Source organism: Lithobates pipiens, unplaced genomic scaffold, assembly GCF_037356315.1.
Source record: "Lithobates pipiens isolate NorthernLeopardFrog02 unplaced genomic scaffold, aLitPip1_a1.2 Scaffold_1, whole genome shotgun sequence".
Lineage (NCBI taxonomy): Eukaryota > Metazoa > Chordata > Amphibia > Anura > Ranidae > Lithobates > Lithobates pipiens.
The window spans coordinates 219903759-219924427 of record NW_027507685.1 but is presented as its reverse complement, the minus strand read 5'-3'; the positions used below and the strand labels follow the sequence as shown (position 1 = coordinate 219924427).

Sequence of the window (20669 nt, the reverse complement as noted above, 5' to 3'; positions counted from 1 at the left end):
ACCCTACGGACTAAGACCAGGGGTGGCCCATCCATTGAGGGAGCACGGGCATTGCCACCACAATCACGTCACCCCCCTATATGACTAATGGATAGATTCATGCATTTAATAGCCCTATTCAGGCGTCCGGCCCCTTTTCGGATGCCGGGTGCCTGAATTACAGTGTTTTTTTTTTCTTTTTTTAAAGCACCCGATTAGAGCGATATGCTGTAATAGGCTTAAAAAAAAAAAAAAAAAAAGTGGACTCAGAGCGCAGAGACACCCAGATGTGTTAGAAAAGCAAATTAATATTTGCTTTTCTAACACTGAACCGCCTCTCTGCCAATCAGGAAGCGCGGGTCTAATACCCGTCTCCTGATTGGCTGAAGGCACAGATGCCTATATTGAACGCCTATTAGAACGGAAGAAGAGAGAAGGGGGAAGCATGGAGGACACAGGAGCCATTCCACAGCTCACCGCCATCCCCTGCTACCTGACCCGCCACCAAGATGGGGTAAGTGCCAGGCAGACAGCAGGCGGACGGGGTCACAGTGGCTGCATATGATGAGCACAAATGGCTGCATATGATGAGTACAAGTGGCTGCATTTGATGGGCACAAGTAGCTGCATTTGATGGGCAGAGTGGTTGCATTTGATGGGCACAGTGGCTGCATTTGATGGGCGCAGTGGTTGCATTTGATGGGCGCAGTGGTTGCATTTGATGGGCACAGTGGTTGCATTTGATGGACACAATGAGGCTGCAATTGATGGGGTTTTTTTTTTTTAAGTATTTTTCAGTTTGTTCGCACTCCCCAAAAAATTATGAGCACCAGCCACCATTGACTAAGACTGGGATGGCATTAAAGTGTAAAGGCAGGCGTCCCAATACTTTTAGTATTATAGTGTAATTACACTACATGGAAGCTGTTATACCTGCGAAGGCATTCGTATTTATCCATCCAGTCCTGAGATTTTCAGAGCCTTGCCACACAGCCCATCCCTATCTGGCAGAGCAGGAGACCTGATTTTTCTCCTCCACATTCAGGGATCATTCACACCATACTACATTATCAAAACTGATGGAAAAATTGCACAGATTTCACTTGCAGAGACATGAGATTACATCAGTTTCCCATCAGTTTTCATACGCGTTTCAGTGAGTTTTTTGCACCTTGACATCAGTTTTCATGCACGTCAGTTATGTGCCCAACTCACACCAATATTAATGTTGTGTCCGTTTTTTTTCCTGTGTGGAACTGCATACACATTGCAGATACCTTTGCAAAAAACTGACGTCTCTGCACCATGGTGTGAACGAGGCCTTATAGGTCTCTCCCTCCTCCAGCCTGTGATTGGACAGTAAAGGAGAAGCAGCAGACTAACGTGCTCATCTCTCTGCTCTCTCCTATTAGCCGTGTCTCTTGATAGCATGTGACCACTGTAGCAAAATTCATTGGCTTCTTGTATTGCTTCTCCCTCTCCCAGCATGAGCTCTGTTGTACAGGGACTGCAGGTCACATTCAGGTGTTTATATTGCTTGAATGAAAAAAAAAAAATCCTAATCATGTGTTCATGATTTGCTTTTTTATTCTACCTTGAGTTTAGCTTTAAAATGTTATTTCAACCACAAATTTATTTTTAGTTTTGTTTACAGAGATCACAACATACAATCTACACCACTGCATAGAAAGTCATAATCAAAAATGATTTTACAAAGTGGTTTTAAAGGGTGAAGCTTTTTTACCTTCATGCATTCTATATGCACTCACCGGCCACTTTATTAGGTACACCTGTTCAATCATTTGGTAACACAAATTGCTAATCAGCCAATCACACTGCAGCAGCTCATTGCATTTAGGCATCTAGATGTGGTGAAGACAGCTTGCTGAATTTCAAACTGAGCATCAGAATGGAGAAGAAAGGGGATTTAAGTGACTTTGAACGTGGCATGGTTGTTGGTGCCAGGCGGGCTGGTCTGAGTATTTCAAAAACTGCTGATCTACTGGGATTTTCACACACAACCATCTCTCGGGTTTAAAGCGGAGGGCCGGTTATAAAAAAAAAAAAAAAAAAGTCAGCAGCTGCAAACACTGCAGCTGCTGACTTAATAAACACACTCACCTGTCCAGGGCGCCCGCGATGTCGGCCGCCCGAGGCCGACCCGTCCCTCGGCTCTCGGATCCCGGCGCCGCCATCCCTTGTAAGGGAAACAGGCAGCGGAGCCTTATGGCTTCACTGCCCGTTTCCTACTGCGCATGCGCGAGTCCCGCAGCTACTGCGCATGCGCGAGTCCCGCATCGCTTTCTGAATGGGACGCGCTGTGTTCTGGAACACACAGTTCCCAGAACACAGCGCGACTCATTACCCAGAAGACGCCGCGACGAAGAGAGAAGACAGAAGATCTCCGCGGAGGAGGAAGAGGAAGATTAGGAGAAAGTGCCTAGCAACAGGCATTTCTGGTAAGTAAAAAAAAAAATTTTTTTCATTTTTTTTTTTTTAGATTTTTTGTAATTTTTAACATTTTTTTGTTTTTCAGGGTGGCCCTCCCCTTTAAAGAGAATAGTCAGAAGAAGAGAAAATATCCAGTGAGTGGCAGTTGTATGGAGGAAAATGCCTTGTTGATGTCAAAGGAGAATGAGCAGACTGGTTGGAGATGATAGAAAGGCAACAGTAACGCAAATAACCATTTGTTACAACCATAGTATGCAGAATACAATCTCTGAATGCACAACACATTGAACCTTGAAGCAGATGGGCTACAGCACCAGAAGACCACAACGGGTGCCACTCCTGTCAGCTAAGAACAGGAAACGGAGGCTACAATTTGCACAGGCTCGCCAACATTGGACAATAAAAGAGTGGAAAAACCTTGCCTGGTCTGATGAGTTTCGATTTCAGCTGCGACATTCAGATGGTAGGGTCAGAATTTGGTGTAAACAACATGAAAGCATGGATCCATCCTGCCTTGTGCGGGATATTTTCTTGGCACACTTTGGGCCCCTTAGTACCAACTGAGGATCATTTAAACACTATGGCTTACCTGAGTATTGCTGCTGACCATGTCCATCCCTTTATGACTACAGTGTCCCCATCTTCTGATGGCTCCTTCCAGCAGGATAATGCACCATGTCACAAAGCTCCAATCATCTCACCACTGGTTTCTTGAACATGACAATGAGGTCACTGTACTCCAATGGCCTCCACACTCACCAGATCTCAATCCAATCTCAATGTTTCCAACACCTTGTTGAATCTATGCCATGAAGAATAAGGGCAGTTCTGAAGGCAAAAGGGGGTCCAACCCGATACTAGCAAGGTGTACCCAATAAAGTGGGCGGTGAGCGTATATAAAACTTGTATTATTTCCATACTGGTGTGCATCAGAAAGCTAATGGTTAATTTTATATGCTTGTTGCAATTGTTCTTCTGCTTCCAATAACTTTGTTTAAAATACTGATTAATTTCCCAGGAAGGGAACTGGAAGCAGTAGCAACTTTATTTTTAATTCTACTCTTCCTCTTAGCAAAGGTTCTGGTTCTCTTAAATACCTACAGGTTTAGCCCACTATCCTGCTTGGGGAGGGTCATTTATAAAAGAGGGCTACACAATGATGGCTGTAAAAACGTTGAATTCCCCCATACTTTGTCTTTCGGTGACAAAAAACAAAAACAAAGGTTCAAACCCATCCCCACTCTATCCAAAGCTAGAAAAAGAGCTTTGCCTGTAGTTCTTTTTCATTAGGGAACTTCCTATACCACCTTCCTGCCTGGTCTGCTTGATTGAGCTGCAATAAGTGTAGCGCCCCCCTGGGTCTACTGGGAGCTGAAAGGTAGCTTAAAGTGGTTGAAAACCCTTACAAACCACTTTGACCTACAGGTAAGCCTAGATTAAGGCTTACCTGTAGGTCCAAGAAATATCTCCTAAACCTATACGGTTTAGGAGATATTTGCTCGAAGACAGGCACCGCTGTCTACGGCGCATGCACCGTAGACAGCGGCGTGCAGGCGCACTGAGCGCGGCTTCGTCAATGACAAAGATGCCGCGCGTGTCGGCTCCCGTGCGCATGTGCGGGAGTGACGTCATTGCGGCTTCACCCAATAGTTTCATAGTCAGTAAGGTTGAATAAAGACACCAGTCCATCCAGTTCAACCTGAGTGAGTGTCTACCCCTATCCCTGTACATTGCAAACTCACATTGGTCCCTACCCTCAAGGAGCCCACAATCCAAAGTTCCCATTCATATACTAGGGCCAATTTTGGACAGAAGCCAATTAACCTAGCTGCATGTCTTTGGAGTGTGGGAGGAAACCGGAGTACCTGGAGGAAACCCACGCAGGCACAGGGAGAACATGCAAACTCCAGGCAGGTAGTGTCATGGTTGGGATACGAACCCGCAACCCTTTTTACTGCTAGGTGAGAGTGCTAACCACTACACCACTGTGCCGCCCAATGAATGACAGCGGCGGAGCTGCGAGACCCACCGAGAAGATGGATGCGCCGGACTACAGGGGACAGCGGTGACTTCGCTGGCTCCTGTGTCAGGTAAGTGACACATAATGGGCTACTATGCGATGCATAGTAGTCCATTATGCTTTGCCTTTGCAGGGAATGAAAGAGGAAGTAAACTCATCAGGGTTTACTTCCTCTTTAATGGGAAGTTTGAACAGACTATAGGTTCCAGTCACTTTAGGTATTTTTAATTTTCAATGCTTTAATCAAACTTTAGAAAGGTTGTAGAAAAGAGGTTGAGAGGTAGTTTCAGATACCCTTTTTAGCAGATCACTTACAGACTCCTTGAATCAAAGGACAACACAGTTTTTCTTCTAGCAGATCTTGAATACCTGGGTAGGTCTCTTACACAGACCTAGCAGCCAGTAGATGTCTGGATAAGTCTCTGTCAAAGACTTAGCAGCCAGGAGCATGTTACCTTGATTGGATTGTAGAGCAGCTTGACAGTACCAGAACCTTTAAGCCATCCGGCGATACTGTGAGGGTAGTTAGACATAGGTGCGTCCTCCAAACGAGTTACCAGGCCCTTCTGAGAGACCAGCCTTCATCCTGGCTCTCTCCAGCAAGGGTCCTCCCCTGGATCCCCTCAGCTTGGCTCGGCTTCTTCCAAACAGGCAAGAAAGCCTAGGACCACCTCAGGATTAGTAGGCCACAGTCAGGCTTCTGGGCCTACTTGCAGAGCTTGCAGCAACGTAGCCTCAGGCCAGAAGGGAACTGACTAGAGCACCTGGCATCTGTTCAACAAATACCCATTCCCAGAATGCACAGTGGCCAGGAACCTCCTAATGGGCTGTTTCCAGAAAAAAAAATATTCATTACAGCTCAACCTAGTTATTATTCTTACACAGTCCTGTGGTACCAATGACACCTACTGGCAATAGTGAGAAATGCACAACACAGTCAAGTTTAGAACAGAACCAAATAAACTATGTACAATCAATCTGAGTTATTTACAGCTCAGCCAAAATCTAAATTTATATTATAGCCCCATTTTTAGGAACAGAGGGCTACATAAGATACTCACATGCTCAGCAAATCCAGCACTGTCCAGCTGTAGCCTGCCAAAACCACAGTCAGGTCATGAGCCACCATTTTCTATGTGACATCATCAGGAGGTTTCCAGGTCCAAGGAGTTGGCTTCCTCATGACGCTCTAGTGTGTCAAACATGGCATCGAAGCCTCCTGATGTTGCTATTCCAAGAAGCTTTGGGCTTGGAGGGGACATATCATTCTCACGTAGGTGAGGAATTTGGAAGTGTTGGATGTGTTCCGTCAAAAATAGGTATCCCCTGCAAAAATGTTTATTTGCATTTTGCTAAAGTGGTGGGTGGCATTAGTGAAAGAACATTAAAAAGTGAAGGAAAGTTCACTTTATGGTCTGGTCAAGGAATCACTACTGAAAACACTTATCAACCAACCCATCAGCTGCTACACTGCATGGACTGGCTGTAGGCATGCTCTAGTTTGACAACAACCAAAGACAATCAGGAATCCTCCTTAAAAAAATATTTAGAATGAATAAATTAGAGAAATAAACTCCACTAAAATGATCAAAATGTCACAATCCAATGAGGCCACTGCACAGCAAACACTCTGCTTCCAGAATATTTATATTCAGGTGTTACCTTTGTATAAAATATGTCCTAAACTCTCATCCACGTCAATGTCACTCTTCTCCAGTAAGTAGAGGATTCCGGGGCTGAAAGGAAAATGCAAAATACATTTAATTAATCGTCAATCCTGCAAATTTTTTACTGTTCCCATCTAAATGATTGACAACTGGAGTTTGATTGGTTGCCACTAGGGATGAGCCGAACACCACCCGGTTCCAGGTTCCAGAACCTTCAAACGGACCAAAAATTTGTACGAACTTTAGAACCCTATTAAAGTCTATGGGACTGGAACGTTCAAAATCAAAAGTGCTAATCTTAAAGGCTAATATGCAAGATAGGCAACAGACAACACCAGCAATAAAGGGTAGATACAGGTGTATACTGTGCTGGAGGCGCACAACACCCACTTTAACTCCTGCAGATGCCTGCATTAGAGAACACCAGCAATAAAGGGTAGATACAGGTGTATACTGTGCTGGAGGCACACAACATCCACTAACTCCTGCAGATGCCTGTATTAGAGAACACCAGTAATAAACGGTAGATACAGGTGTATACTGTGCTGGAGGCACACAACACCCACTTTAACTCCTGCAGATGCCTGAGAAAATAACACACTATCCCTGCCTATCTTGCTCTTTCCCTGCACACCGGAACACACTACACAAGGCTGGCGGCCTTATATAGTGTGGGGCGTGTACTAAACCCCCTGAGCTATAATTGGCCACAAGCATCCTGCACTTCTGGTGCGACTTGGAAGACATCTATGTGGATTCATGCACAGATGTCTAAGCAAGTTGCACCCAAAATCACAAAAAGTAGTTTTTCAAATCGCTGCGGCACCGCAAAGTCAGCATTGCACCAATCTGAACACTGACTTTGCCGACAAATAGGAATAGGAATAGCAATTTGATAGGTCAAATCACATGACAAGTCACTCCGGTGTGTGAACAGGGGTGCTTAGACAGATTTCAGGTTTGCCACAAAACAACAGACACTGGAAAGACCAAACAAGGATGGACTGCATACACAAGAACAATAGGTGGAGAATTCTCATTAAAGGTTAGCTATCACAAAAAAATAGTGTATTCTGATAAATTTATATAATTGGCACATTAAAGGGGTTGTAAAGGTAAATTTTTTATTTGCTACATAGGTTCCTTTAAGCTAGTGCATTGTTGGTTCACTTACCTTTTCCTTTGATTTCCCTTCTAAATGTTTTTTTTCTTTGTCTGAATATCTCACTTCCTGTTTCTCCTCAGTAAACTTCTCACCATCATCCGAGCTGGTGGTTAGTCAGCCAGAACAGCTTACTGAACATCTTACTGAGGAGGAACAGGAAGTGAGAAATTCAGACAAAGAAAATAAAGAAAAAAAACATTTAGAAAGGAAATCGAAGGAAAAGATAAGTGAACCAACAATGCACTAGCTTAAAGGATAAAAAAACAACAGCGCTTTCCAAAAAAGACACACACATTTAAAGACAACCAACCAATTACATAGTAGCTAAAAGTTGCAACACTTAAAAAAAGAAGGAGGCGCTTACTATTTGCACTCCCATGACCCAGAATCAGCCAGTGTTGGTCATCTTACTTTAAAAAAGTAATTTGTTAAGTTACAAATTACTTCTCCCAAAAAGTAATTGCGTTAGTAACTCGGTTACTACATTGGAAAAGTAATTAGTTACTCACCAAAGTAACTTTGACAGGGATAGCAGTGGTGGTACTTGAGGGGGTAGCAGCGGTGGTACTTGAGGGGGTGGCAGCGGTGGTACTTGAGGGGGTGGCAGCGGTGGTACTTCAAGGGGTGGCAGTGGTGGTTGTGTACTTGGGGGGGTGGCAGTGGTGGTGGTGTACTTGGGGGGGGTGGCAGTGGTGGTGGTGTGTAAAACTTGGGGGGGTGGCAGCGGTGGGGTACTTGGGGGGGTGGCAGGTAGCGGTGGTACTTGGGGGGGTGGTAGTGGTGGTGGTGCCATCCTCTCCCATCATCACCTCTGCCTCTTACTGATCCCATCCCCCACCACCACTGATCTCATCCCTACCGTACCCCCCCCATCACCTCTGTTGTAGAAGTGATGGTGGGTAGGTAGTGATGGGATCAGTAAGAAGCAGAGGTAGTGGAGGACTTGGGATGGATCGATTTCACTGCAATTCGAATCGTCAGACAGTCACTTACTTGAATGCCTCCAGGGATGTCTTTCCTCATGGGGAGAGAGAGAGAGAGACCCTCCCCTTCACTCGTTTGGTGTCAGCTGCTCAGCTGACTTCATTTTTCAGTGTCTCTGGATAGGCGGGGGGTTCCAGACAGTCTCTCTGAGTCTCAGCCTCTTCTCAGCTCAGCGGGCGAAAGCCCCCCTCCCCGCAGCGGAATGAACGGCCAAGCAGCGCGGCCATGGTGGGTCTCCCGGGTAGTAGATGTAATTGCGGTAAGTAATGGGAACCGAGTTACCATGAGGGGAAGAGTAATCAGTTCGATTACTCGTTACCCTCTAAAGTAACTGCCTTAAGTAACTCTGTTTATTTTAACTGAGTTACTTACTTTACTGGAATCAGCCAACATCAAGCTAAAGTCCGGTGCCAGCTGAAGTTACAGAGCCTCTCCAGCACTGGTGGCTGGTGCTCAATATTTTGGGGGGGGGGAGCAGCAAACTAACACCACTATTCCCCCCAAGGGGGGCTGTTGGGAAGGTGGTGAACCCCTCCCCCGCGGGAGATGGACATGCAGGCGGTGATTCTCCCCTGCCCTGCGTCGCAGAAGGCAGTGATCTCCCACCCCCTCTACCTCATGAGAGACAGACGATCAGAGGCCTCCGGTTGGAGGCAGATGACAAGGGAAGAACCGGGCCAACTGTAGACACGTAAGGCTTTGTACCACTCGGGATCTGGGTGCTTCCTCTCCCGGCGGAACAGGAAGTGGGTCCTGAGACCCGATTGGCTGGGAGTCCTAAGACTCCCTGGCCAATCGGGTCTCAGGACCCGCTTCCTGATTGGCTGGGAGGAGAATCAGGAAGACAATAGCGAATATTAATTCCCTAGTGTCACACAACTGGGATGAGCCCACCCTTTTTTGAAGCCAATTAGAGTTCCCGGCTCTAATCATATGCTTAAAAAAACAACAAAAAAACCCACTGAAATCCATGCATCCGGTGCCCTGCATGAAGATTAGGGGCCGGGCGCATGGATTAGGGGGGCAGTGCCTCTGCGCCCTTTATGGATGGGTCGCCACTGCTCTCCAGGCTCTGAAAGGATCCCGATCTACATACATACATGAATCAGTTATAGTCACTATGTTAAAGCTGAACAGGGAATATATACACTAAATATATAGGTGAAACACTGTACATTCAGTATATTGGCACTATTCTGCCTGTTGAAGTTTTAGTATTGCTATCCATCCAGTCCTGATATTTACACAGTCTTGCCACACAGCATGGCCAGTCTAGCAAGGAGTGGACCTGATTTGTTTCTGCTACCATTAAAGTGGAATTAAAATCAAATTTCAAAATGTATTATTTATTTTTAATTGGCTTCATAGCCTAAATGTGCATTTTTTTTTACAAATAAACAATTGGCCATCCACAAGTGTTTGACCCAATGACAGGTTCTCTTTAACCTTTGGATATTTCTGAGAGATGAAAGGGTAAAGTCACTTATCTTTGTCATACTCACTGGATGGAGGTGTGAGACAGGTGCACTTTATTATTGGCAATACTGATCTCAGTAAAGCCATGGAGAGCTGTGATATCTGGCAGAGCCGCTTCCGCCTTCTCATGTGCTGAAACTGTCAATATCCATTTACCTACAGACTAAAAACAATAAAAGTGAGAAAAATAAAATAAAATTATATATATATATATATGGTAGCATGATGCCAATGATCTTTTTAGCTGTCTGTAAGGGAGGGATTCTGACCACCACTATAAGGTGGACAGCCTACCTACTGACCTCCGATGTAATGGGCATTCTTCTCTATGACCACCAATGCAATGGGAATTCTTCCCACTGACCACCAGTGCAATGGACATTCTTCCCACTCACCACCAATGTAATGGGCATTCTTTCCACTGATCACCAATGAAAGAAGGTTCCTCTCTCTGAACAAAAATGTAAAGCCATTCTTCCCACTGAACACCAATGTAATTAACATTCTTTGTACAGTACTGAATACCAATGTAAGGGGCATTCTTACTGCTCATCACCAATGTAATGGGCATTCTTTCAACTGACCACCAATGAAAGAAGGTTCTTCTCTCTGAACACCAATGTATTGGGCATTCTTCCCACTGAACACGAGAGTAATGGGCATTCTTCCCACTGAACACCAATGTAATGAGCATTCTTTGTAGAGTACCAGACACCAATGTAAGGGGAATTCTTCCAACTGACCACCAATGAAAAAAAGTTCTTCTCTCTAAACACCAACGTAATGGGCATTCTTCCCCTTGAACACCAATGTAAGGATTATTATTCCTACTGGGTACCAATGTAAGGAACATTTTCCCAATGACCCATGAGGGACCTAATGGGACCTGAACATTTTTAAAGGGGTTCCTCTGGCGTGAAAAAGCTGAGAAAGACTGCCATAGAAGGATGTAATATTCTAAGCTCTGAGTAGCAAGATGTAATAATGACTCAAGTCATTGCCAAATCCAGAGTTCATTAAGTGAACATTTGCTTCACCTGGGACATATTTGCTAAGTGCCAACTTAAGCTTTAATTAATAGATCTTACTTTTGCAAAGCAAAACCTGAAAACAGGTTGCCATACTGATCCAATGGCTTCAATACTGAGACAATTCTAAAGCCTCGTACACACAGTACGATTGTTGGCAGGGGATTGTCTGTTGACAGACTGTTGTCCAAAAATCTTACTGTTAGTACACTCCTTTTGACAATTGTTGTCCAACTTTCAGCCAAATGTTGGATGACAAGCTAGTAAATTTTCAGCGGACAGCAATTTGATGTCAGATTTTCATATGGTCAGTACACAAATACGTCACACAAAAGTCAAAAGTACAAACATGCATGCTCAAAATCAACGCTCACCAAACACAAAAAAAACAAACAGAAAGAGCCCAATGGGTGGTGCTCAAGACCTGAAATTCCTTGTAGTATGTCACTACATTCGTGTTTGTGGCACAACAATTGTGTAAGATTAGTATGCAAGACAAGATCCTTGCAGATGCCCTTTTGACAAAAATCAGACGCTCGGTTGGCCAACAATTGTACTGTGTGTACGAGGCTTAAGTCACTGACCTAAAACTAGTATGTAATCTCTACAGGTTGTGATATCTAGCATTTTCAGAAGGATGTCAGGGATGGAAACCCCCATATTTCCCTTAAAACAGGTTTCCTGTAAGACCTGAGTACACCCAAAGGTGATCATTTATTCATAGGCAGATCTTGGTGGACTGAATCAACCCTAGATAAACTAGACACCCCAACAGTAAGATCTTCCTACCATAATTCTGGGCCCTGTTACATTCCCCATAATATAAAATAAAGCAGGGAGAGTAGCAACCCATCATAGTGGGCATGGTTGATGTGTAGACATCTCACCAATAATGTCCTAGAGAGATAGATGAAACTCTAGGCATATAACAAAATACCAGCATTTCAGTTTTGATGGACCGACCCTTTCTGAATCCTTAAGGATCTGTTTATAAACTTTTTTAACACAAACTTCACACAATTTTCACCCAAAATTTACACATTTTTCTGATTGGATTAGATTGGGAAAATACTTGAGTCGTGAGTAAAAGTTGAAGTCTTGGGTGAAAACATTTATAAATTGACCCTTTAAAGTGTCTAAGGCTACCAGTAATGTGATTTACAGTAATGCCGTGTACACACAACCGGACTTTCCAGCAGACTAGGTCCGACGGACTTCCCAACTGACTTTTGGCGGAGTTCCGATGGACTAAGTCTGTTCGTAAGTCCTTTAGTTTTGAACATGATGACGTAAACGGGACTAAACAAGGACGTTCAATAGCCAGTAGCCAATAGCTTCCCTTGCGTCGTATTTGGTCTGTCGGACCAGCAGACAGACGAACAGTTTTCCCAATTTTAATCCGTCGGAATTGAGTCCGTCGGATAGTTTTGAAACATGTTCTATTTCTGGGTCCGTCAGATTTTTTTCCGAAAAACGATCGGACTAGCCCACACACAATTGGATTGTTCGATGGACTAATCCCTTCGGACCTAGTCTGCCGGAAAGTCCGGTCGTGTGTACGTGGCATAACAGTGATTTTGGAGGCTGCTGTCTGCTGCGGTGTTGGTGCTTGTGATCATCCATGACATGCTCACACTTACTTCTCGGAAGTTAATGGGGACCATTTGCTCCAGCTTATCAGCACAACTCTCAGCTGTTGAAATATCAGAAATAACATTTAAAAGCAAGTACACATTTAAAATATGTGTTAAAAAAATTTGTCAAAATGTCATTTTAAATTTGAACTAAATACCTAGAATGAACTTCCATCATTTGGACTTTTTGGTCTGTTAAATATATGATTAAAGGATTTTTTTTTATAGTTGGTTAATAAGTGCAAATAAATACCTGTTGATCCTGCCAGAAATGCAGTGAGCTGATAACTCTCAGTACTCTCTGCCCCTTCTACACTCTTATCAGTTAACATTGTTTCACGTTCTTCCTCTGTAAATTGTAGGACATCTCCCCCTCTTCTTTTCTCATTGACATCGGGGGGGTGTTCTCTAATTCACAGAGGTGAACTTGGAACGTTGTTCACTCATAAGTGTATACCTCCCCTTATGTTATGGAGAAGAGGAAAGGGGGAGGTGTTCTGTAGGCTTCATACGTTTCTTGCCCTAGGGCAGGGGTCTCCAAACTTTCTAAACAAAGGGCCACTGTCTTTTAAACTTGAGGGGGACATTATCTTGGCGACAGTGGGAGTAAACAGTGCACCTTTGGCATTAGGGGGAGAAATAGTGCCACATCATTGGTGTCAGTGGGAGAAATAGTGCACTGTCGTTTATATCAGTGGTAAGAATAGTGCCCCATCATTGGTACCAGTGGGAGGATTAGTGCCCTATCGTGTCAGTGGATGAATAATGCTTCATTGTTGGTATCAGTGGGAGGATTAGTGCCTCATTGTTGGTTTCAGTGGGAGAAATAGTGCCCCATCATGGGCGTCAGTGGGAGGAATAGTGCCCCATCTTTGATAACATTGGGAGGAATAGTACCCCATTGTTGGGTTCAGTGGGAGGAATAGTGCCCCATCTTTGGTGTCAGTAACATGAATTATACCCCATTGTTGGTGTCAGTAGGAGGATTAGTGGCTCATTGTTGGTGTCAGTCGGAGGAATAGTGCCCCATCATTGGTGTTAGTGGGAGGAATAGTGCCCCATCATTGGTAACATTGAGAGGAATGGTGCGCCATCATTAGTGTCAGTGGGAGGAATAGTACCCCATTGTTGGTGTCAGTGGGAGGAATAGTGCCCCATCTTTGGTGTCAGTAACAGTAATTATACCCCATTGTTGGTGTCAGTGAAAAGAATAGCAAAAGACAGCATCTGACCTCTGGGCTGCAGTTTGGAGAACACTGCCCTAGGGTGACGACGTTGCTCCTCCATAGATACAGTACACAATGTTGTCACTCTTGGACAAAAAGTTTTACTGGCAGGATTAATAAGTGAAAATAATGCAAAAAAAAAAGTCTAAAAAAAGAAAACTAAAGCTGGACATAAGTAAAATTGAAACTTAAAAAAAAAAAATTCTAATAGTTAACAGGGTCAAATCAACAATTATTTTCGATAAAATATTTCTCGGATGAACAAAATTCTACTAATGCTTTTCATTTGAAAAATTCCACCCAATCTAAAATTGAATGTTAAAAGCAAACTAAACTTTAAAGTACTGTCAAACGAAATTTGTCAAGTGTCTGATGGCATTACCCAATGTACTGATGAGATTTTTGGTACAAACATTTGTACCAAAATCTGCCAGTGTATGACCACATTTATGCAGTCACCACATCTAATGACTGATAAGCTGCAATATATTACATTTTTGTTCTTGGGTTTAGATAACTTATAATGACTCTTCCTGCACCCCCAATAGCCAATAAGGTAAGACCCAGCACCCCAATCGCCAAATCCATATCTAGTATAAATGGCCCCTAATGCTGCGTACACACGAACGGACTTTTCGTCAGACTAGGTCCGACGGTCTTCCTGACGGAGGTCCAACGGACTTTCTGAACGAAACGGACTTAGCCACACACGACCGGAGCTAAGTCCATTCGAAAGTCCATTAGTTTTGAACGTGATGGCATAAACGGACTAAAAAAAGGAAGTTCAATAGCCAATAGCTGCCCTTGCGTCGTATTTGCTCTGTCGGACAAGCACACAAACGAGCGGTTTTCCCGATTTTTAGTCCGTCGGATAGATTTGAAACATGTTTTCTTTCTAGGTCCGCCGGACCAAGTCTGCCGGAAAGTCTGATCGTGTGTACGCGGCATAAGGATTCTTGTACAGTATACTGCAGAGGGAGCATTAGATATTCCTGGCAATAAGTTCCTGCATAAAAATGTGAGAATGGGCTGTATAGTACAAACATATACACTATATTGTCAAAAGTATTGGGACCACTGCCTTTACATGCACATAAACTTTAATGGCAACCCAGTCTTAGTCCATATGGTTCAATATTGAGTTGGCCCACCCTTTGCAGCTATAATAGCTTCAACCCTTCTGGGAAAGCCGTCCACAAGGTTTAGGAGTGTGTCTATGTGCAAGAGCCTTAAGTTTAAAGGTGCAAATGTTATGTCCATCCTTGCATAGGCAGCAGGTAAGCTACTTGTAATACTCAGAGCCTTTGACTTGGTGGGAATGTGTACATCCATTATTGGGGGGCTCTAGGTGGAGGTCAGAACTGCTTGTTAAGTACCCCCTTTGCAATGGTTGTTTGAATAAGACATAAAGGTTCCACTTGGAGGTACAACTGACTTTTGTGCTTCATGAAGGACAGAGAGCCCATTATTGGCCGACTCTACCACAATGCACGTTTATCTCACTTACCGTCATCATCTTCATCAATGCCTCCCGGTATAAAGTAATGATATTTTGTTTCAAAGCACAAAGCCTGTGTCTTAAATCTGTTAATGACGGACTGCTTCGCTGTAGGGTTCCTTGCTGCAAGACAAAAGAAATGAGCTTTGCTTGAGCTAATATAAAGTACCTGTCACTTACACCAATTGCTGTCCTATTGTGCCTATCATTTGGGTTTGTTGGCAAGATACAGAATACTCAAACTAAAGCCATATTTATCTTAGCAGTATTGATTTTCAGGAGGCAACTGGAGCAACCTAGTCTCTTGCTGAAATCCTTCAACATAAGTGTTAAGTGAAAGTTCGAACTATACTATATTTTCCCAGTGCAACATACCTCCGGACATTACCGGGGATGCCATATACCAACAGCCTTTCTGTGATTTGACTTTGTGCTGTTTGCATAGATATTCAATTCTACAAACACTTGCAGTAACAGTAATTAAAGCAGAGATAAACTTTTTCTGAGCAGTAGTATTTACTTTGTGGAATCTATCTGCCCTTAGCTCAGGCATGCAGGCTGGAGGGTGTGCTATGCTGAGAAAGCCCTCCTCCAGATGAAAGGAATAAAAATGCTCATCAAGACTATTGGCATGTATGACATAATTTTGGCCTAGGCCAAAAAAACTGGAAGCAACTGAGGAAATGTATAAAAATGTACAATAACATGCCTTCCTATCTATTTACTAATGCTAGCAGCATAATGATTAAAAAGAGTTAAAAGAGAAGTATGGGAATCGCAAAAAATATATATATATATATATATATTATATTCATCTAGATGGCTGCAGCACAGATCCCAGCTGCAGCTGTCCCTCGCTGCCTCTAAGATGTAGAACTGAGCGATCAAACACCACTGATCACTCAGCTCTGGGTCCTCAGCCTGCAGAGAGCCGTTGACTGTCAGTCACTGGCTCTCTGCTCTGCCCCTCCAGTGCTCACCGGAGCACTGGGCTTTGGAGGGGGTGGAAATGGCTGGCTCAGTCTCCAAGCAGCTCAGTGAGAGGCTTAGCCAGCTACCGCTCCAGGCTTCTGGATGGATCTTAACCATATGATTGGGATCTTTTCAGAGCCTGGACCGGCTCTGTCATGTCAACCGACAGTGAGCTTTAGCTGAAAATGCTTCAGAGCAGTGAACAAGTGACTGCACTCCTGTGATCCACAGGAGAAATATAGTCAAAAAATCTTTGGCCATACTCCTCCTTTAATGTTGACTGAGAGCAATTACAGTGCCTTGAAAAAGTATTCATCACACTTTGAAATTTTCCCCATTTTGTCATGTTGCAACCAAAAATGTAAATGTATTTTATTAGGATTTTGTGTGATAGACCAACACAAAATGGCACATAATTGTGAAGTGGAAAGAAAAATGTTAAATATTTTTCCAAAATGTTCACAAATAATTATCTGAAAAGTGTGACGTGCATTTGTATTCAGCCCCCTTTACTCTAATACCCTTAGCTAAAATCTAGTGGAACCAATTGCCTTCAGAAGTCACCTAATTAGTAAATAGAGTCCACTTGTTTGTAATTTAATCTCATTATAAATACAGCTGTTCTGTGAAGCCCTCAGAGGTTTGTTAGAGAGCATCCGTGAAAAAAAAAAACACCACGAAGGCCAAGGAACACACCAGACAGGTCAAGGATAACGTTGTGGAGAAGTTTAAAGCAGGGTTAGGTTATAAAAAAAATATACCAAGATTTGAACATCTCACAGAGCACTCTTCAATCCATCAACTGAAAATGGAAAGAGTATGGCACAACTGCAAACCTACCAAGACATTGCTTTCTACCTAAACTAACAGGCCGGGCAAGGAGAGCATTCATCAGAGAAGCAGCCAAGAGGCCCATGGTAACTCTGGAGGAACTGCAGAGATCCACAGCTCAGGTGGGAGAATCTGGACAACTATTAGTTGTGCTCTCCACAAATCTGGCCTTTATGGAAGAGTGGCAAGAAAAAGAAACACATTGTTGAAAGAAAGCCATAAGAAGACCTGTTTGCAGTTTGTAATAAGCTGTGTGGGGGACACAGCAAACATGTGGAAGAAGGTGCTCTGGTTAGATGAGACCAAAATTTAACTTTTTGGCCTAAAAGCAAAATGCTATACGTGGCTGAAAACTAACACTGTACATCACCCTGAATTCACCATCCCCATCGTGAAACATGGTGGTGGAAGCATCATATTGCAGGGATGCTTTTCTTCAGCAGGGACAGGGAAGCTGGTCAGAATGAAGGGAAGATGGATGGAGCCAAATACATTACAAGAAAACCTGTTAGTCTGCAAAATACTTGAGACTGGGGCGGAGGTTCACCTTCCAGCAGGACAACGACCCCAAACATACTGCCAGAGCTACAATAGAATGGTTTAGATAAAAGCATATTCATGGCTTAGAATGGCCAAGTCAAAGTCCAGACCTAAATCCAATTGAGAATCTGTGGCAAGACTTGAAAATTGCTGTTCACAGACGCTCTCCATCCAATCTGACAGAGCTTGAGCTATATAGCAAAGAAGAATGAGCAAAAATTTCACTCTGTAGATGTGCAAAGCTGGTAGAGACATCCCCAAAAAGACTTGAAGCTGTAATTACAGCGAAAGGTGGTTCTACAAAGAACCATTTGAAAACCATTTATTATTTTTCTTCCACTTCACAATTATGTGCCACTTTGTGTTGGTCTATCAAATTAAATCCCCAAAAAATACATTTACGTGGTTGTAACATGACAAAATGTGAAAAATTTCAAGGGGTATGTATACATTTTTAAGGCACTGTAGTCTGCTTTAAAGCCTTAGGCCCCTTTCACACTTGTGCGACACAACAGTGGTACGACTTTGCCCTGTAACTTGAAGTCCGACATCCTCCCGACTTCAATGAACGGGGATCCGACTTTGATCCCGACAATGCCAGGCACTTTGTGTATGGTATAAATCTTTAGTGGGAACTCCACGTAAAAAATGAAAAAAAAAAAAAAATGGCATGGGTTCCCCCTCCAAAACCATACCAGAGCCTTTAGTCTTGCATGGATTTTAAGGGGAACCCCTACGCCATTTTTTAACGTATGGGGTGGGCCACCCGTTGACCCCCACCCTGTGCCAATATAAGTAGTGTCATACCATGCACCCAGCATTAGAGCGGGAGAGAGCGTTGAGTCAACATCAGAAGAACAGAGGCAGAAGACAGTGGACAAGACCCGGCAGAGACAGAAGACAGCGGACAGAGGGAGAAGAACTGGAGAGGGCTAGAATACATCAGCGGAGACCGCAGAAGACCCGGAGAGGGGAGAAGAACTAGCAGAGGCAGAAGACATCAGCAGAGGAGGCAGAAGAGCCAAAGAGGGGAGAAGAAGTCGGAAGAGACGCTGAAGCTGCCTAAATAAATTACTTTAGAAACCTGTGTACTGCGTTTTATTTTTGACACTTTTTTTTAGGTGAATGGGTAGGTGTAAAATGTACTCTATACTCATTCACATAGGATGGGGGGCTGGTTAAATTTAAAGGGGGCTTCAAGATTCCCACCCGCAGACCCCGAGAACCAACAGCCAGGGTTGTCACGAGAAGGCCCTTGTCCTCATCAACATTGGGACAAGGTGCTTAGGGGTGGGGGGCACAGGGCCCCCTCTGCCCCAAAGCACCCACCCCCCCATGTTGAGGGCATGTAGCCTGGTATGGTTCAGAAGGGAGGGGGCGCCCACTCGTCCCCACTCCCTTTCCTGATCTGTGTGCTCAGATAAGGGTTTGATATGGATTTTGGGGGGGCCCCCACACAGTTTTTTTCGGCATGGGGTTCCCCTTAAAATCCATACCAGACTGAAGGGCCTGGTATGCTCTTAGAGGGGAAACCCATGCCATTTTTTTTCACATGCAAAATCGGATCAGTTAAGACGGAGATCAGACTTTGATCCTACTTTAATGATATTCGGTGGGCTGAAGTAGGGTCAAAGTGCAGGGACTACTTTGAAGTCAGCAGTACTTGAAGTTGTACTAATATGAATGATTGTCATTGGAAATCATGTTAAATGACTTGTCATGTGACTTTGCAGTCCCAAGTCCCACGACAAGTAGTACAAGTTTGAAAGGGGCCTTAGTTTAGCTAAACACAAGAAACATAAAAATCAGTACAAGGTACATAACTTACAGTTAGTATAATATGTCCCTTCTTCTACTTTTAGCTATACTATACCCATCCTTTCCTGCCAGATCCACCATTCATAGAAGCCATACTACAGCTTCTATGAATAACACAGGATCTGTGAATGTAGAGGGCAGAGCTATCTAACACAGGGTGCTCTGATGACAGTATTTGCAGAGTGTTATAGGTTTTTTAAAGAGAGGTTACTACAGAAGCTGTTTCCTTTCAGAAGGTTTCTCTCTAACTGAAACTACTGGTAATCACCTGAACAGATCATTCAAGGTTTATGTTATACCTCTAATGCAATCCGGCTGGATAAAATGTAACTATGTATAGGTCTCTTTCTTTTATGTGACCCAAAAAGACAAAATGTAGGTGCCGCTCAGGTAGAGGGGTAAAGTCTAGACCGCTGTGAGTGCAGGCAGTGACAGTGAACTGCTAGCTCCCAGCTCCAAGCTGCAGCACTGTCAAAGGAGAAGGTCCATAAGCCGCACATTATGAACCAGACCATAGGTTTGCACCCCAAAGTTTAAACACACATGCAGCCTCAGTTGCAAGGGGCAGTGAATGAATGGGAAGTGCTCTGTGCTGAACAGCTTCCTGTTCATTCAGAAAATGAATACAGTGTTTACTATGCTCCGTTTTCAATTAACACAGTGAGCGAGTGGGTTCACTGTGTTCATTTATAAAAGGGAGGGGCTGGTAAATTACATATTTTCTAGCACCTTCCCCTGCTGCCCATCCTGAAACATTCCCTGCAGCAGCCAGGGGAGAGGGGAGGCGGGAAGCCAGTAGCACTGCAGGGTGGGGGGGGGGAGCAACATGGGGGGGGGGCAAAACAGTAGGGGGAATTGGCACTGCACATACTGATAAGGCTATTACCAGGCACAGCTGGCATACCTCCTGCACACTCCTCTGAACCATGTACATGAAGTTAGATGAATGGCATCCTCAGCCCTGGACTCCAGCCAGTCCACTCCCTCAATAGGTTTTGCTCTGCCTCTTGGAGCTTATTAATGGCAATGGGGATCTCTTTTTATTTATAGTGTTGGATTATTGCTGAAAACCTATGTTAAGTTGCCTAGTGCTGGAAACATGCTGCAGATCTCCTGGAGTCAGACACTCCCCCACACGGTGCTCCAATGAACAACACTTATGCCGCGTACACACGACCGGACTTTTCGACGGACTTGGTCTGGCGGACTGGAATCCGTCAAATAATTCGATTGTGTGTGGGCTCTAGCTCTTCCCAAAAGTCCGGCAGACCTAGAAATAAAACTTGCTTCAAATCTTTCCAACGGACTCGAGTCTGGTCGAAAAATCCGGTCATCTGTATGCTAGTCCAATGGACTAAAACCGAGGCTAGGGCAGCTATT

At 44.0% G+C, this 20669-nt stretch overlaps 1 protein-coding gene across 2 annotated transcripts in view; it reads right to left on the bottom strand.

Moving 5' to 3' along the window:
- LOC143983366 (uncharacterized) overlaps window positions 1-20669 on the bottom strand; it is a 67761-nt gene that overhangs the window by 18545 nt on the left and 28547 nt on the right. For both annotated transcript variants that reach the window (XM_077482973.1, XM_077482964.1), the window contains exons 10-13: window positions 15138-15251; window positions 12411-12463; window positions 9769-9905; window positions 6113-6186 (exon numbers count right to left, since the gene is read on the bottom strand). In XM_077482973.1, the coding sequence (XP_077339099.1) occupies window positions 6113-6186; window positions 9769-9905; window positions 12411-12463; window positions 15138-15251 (378 nt within the window). The remainder of the gene's footprint in view (window positions 1-6112; window positions 6187-9768; window positions 9906-12410; window positions 12464-15137; window positions 15252-20669) is intronic.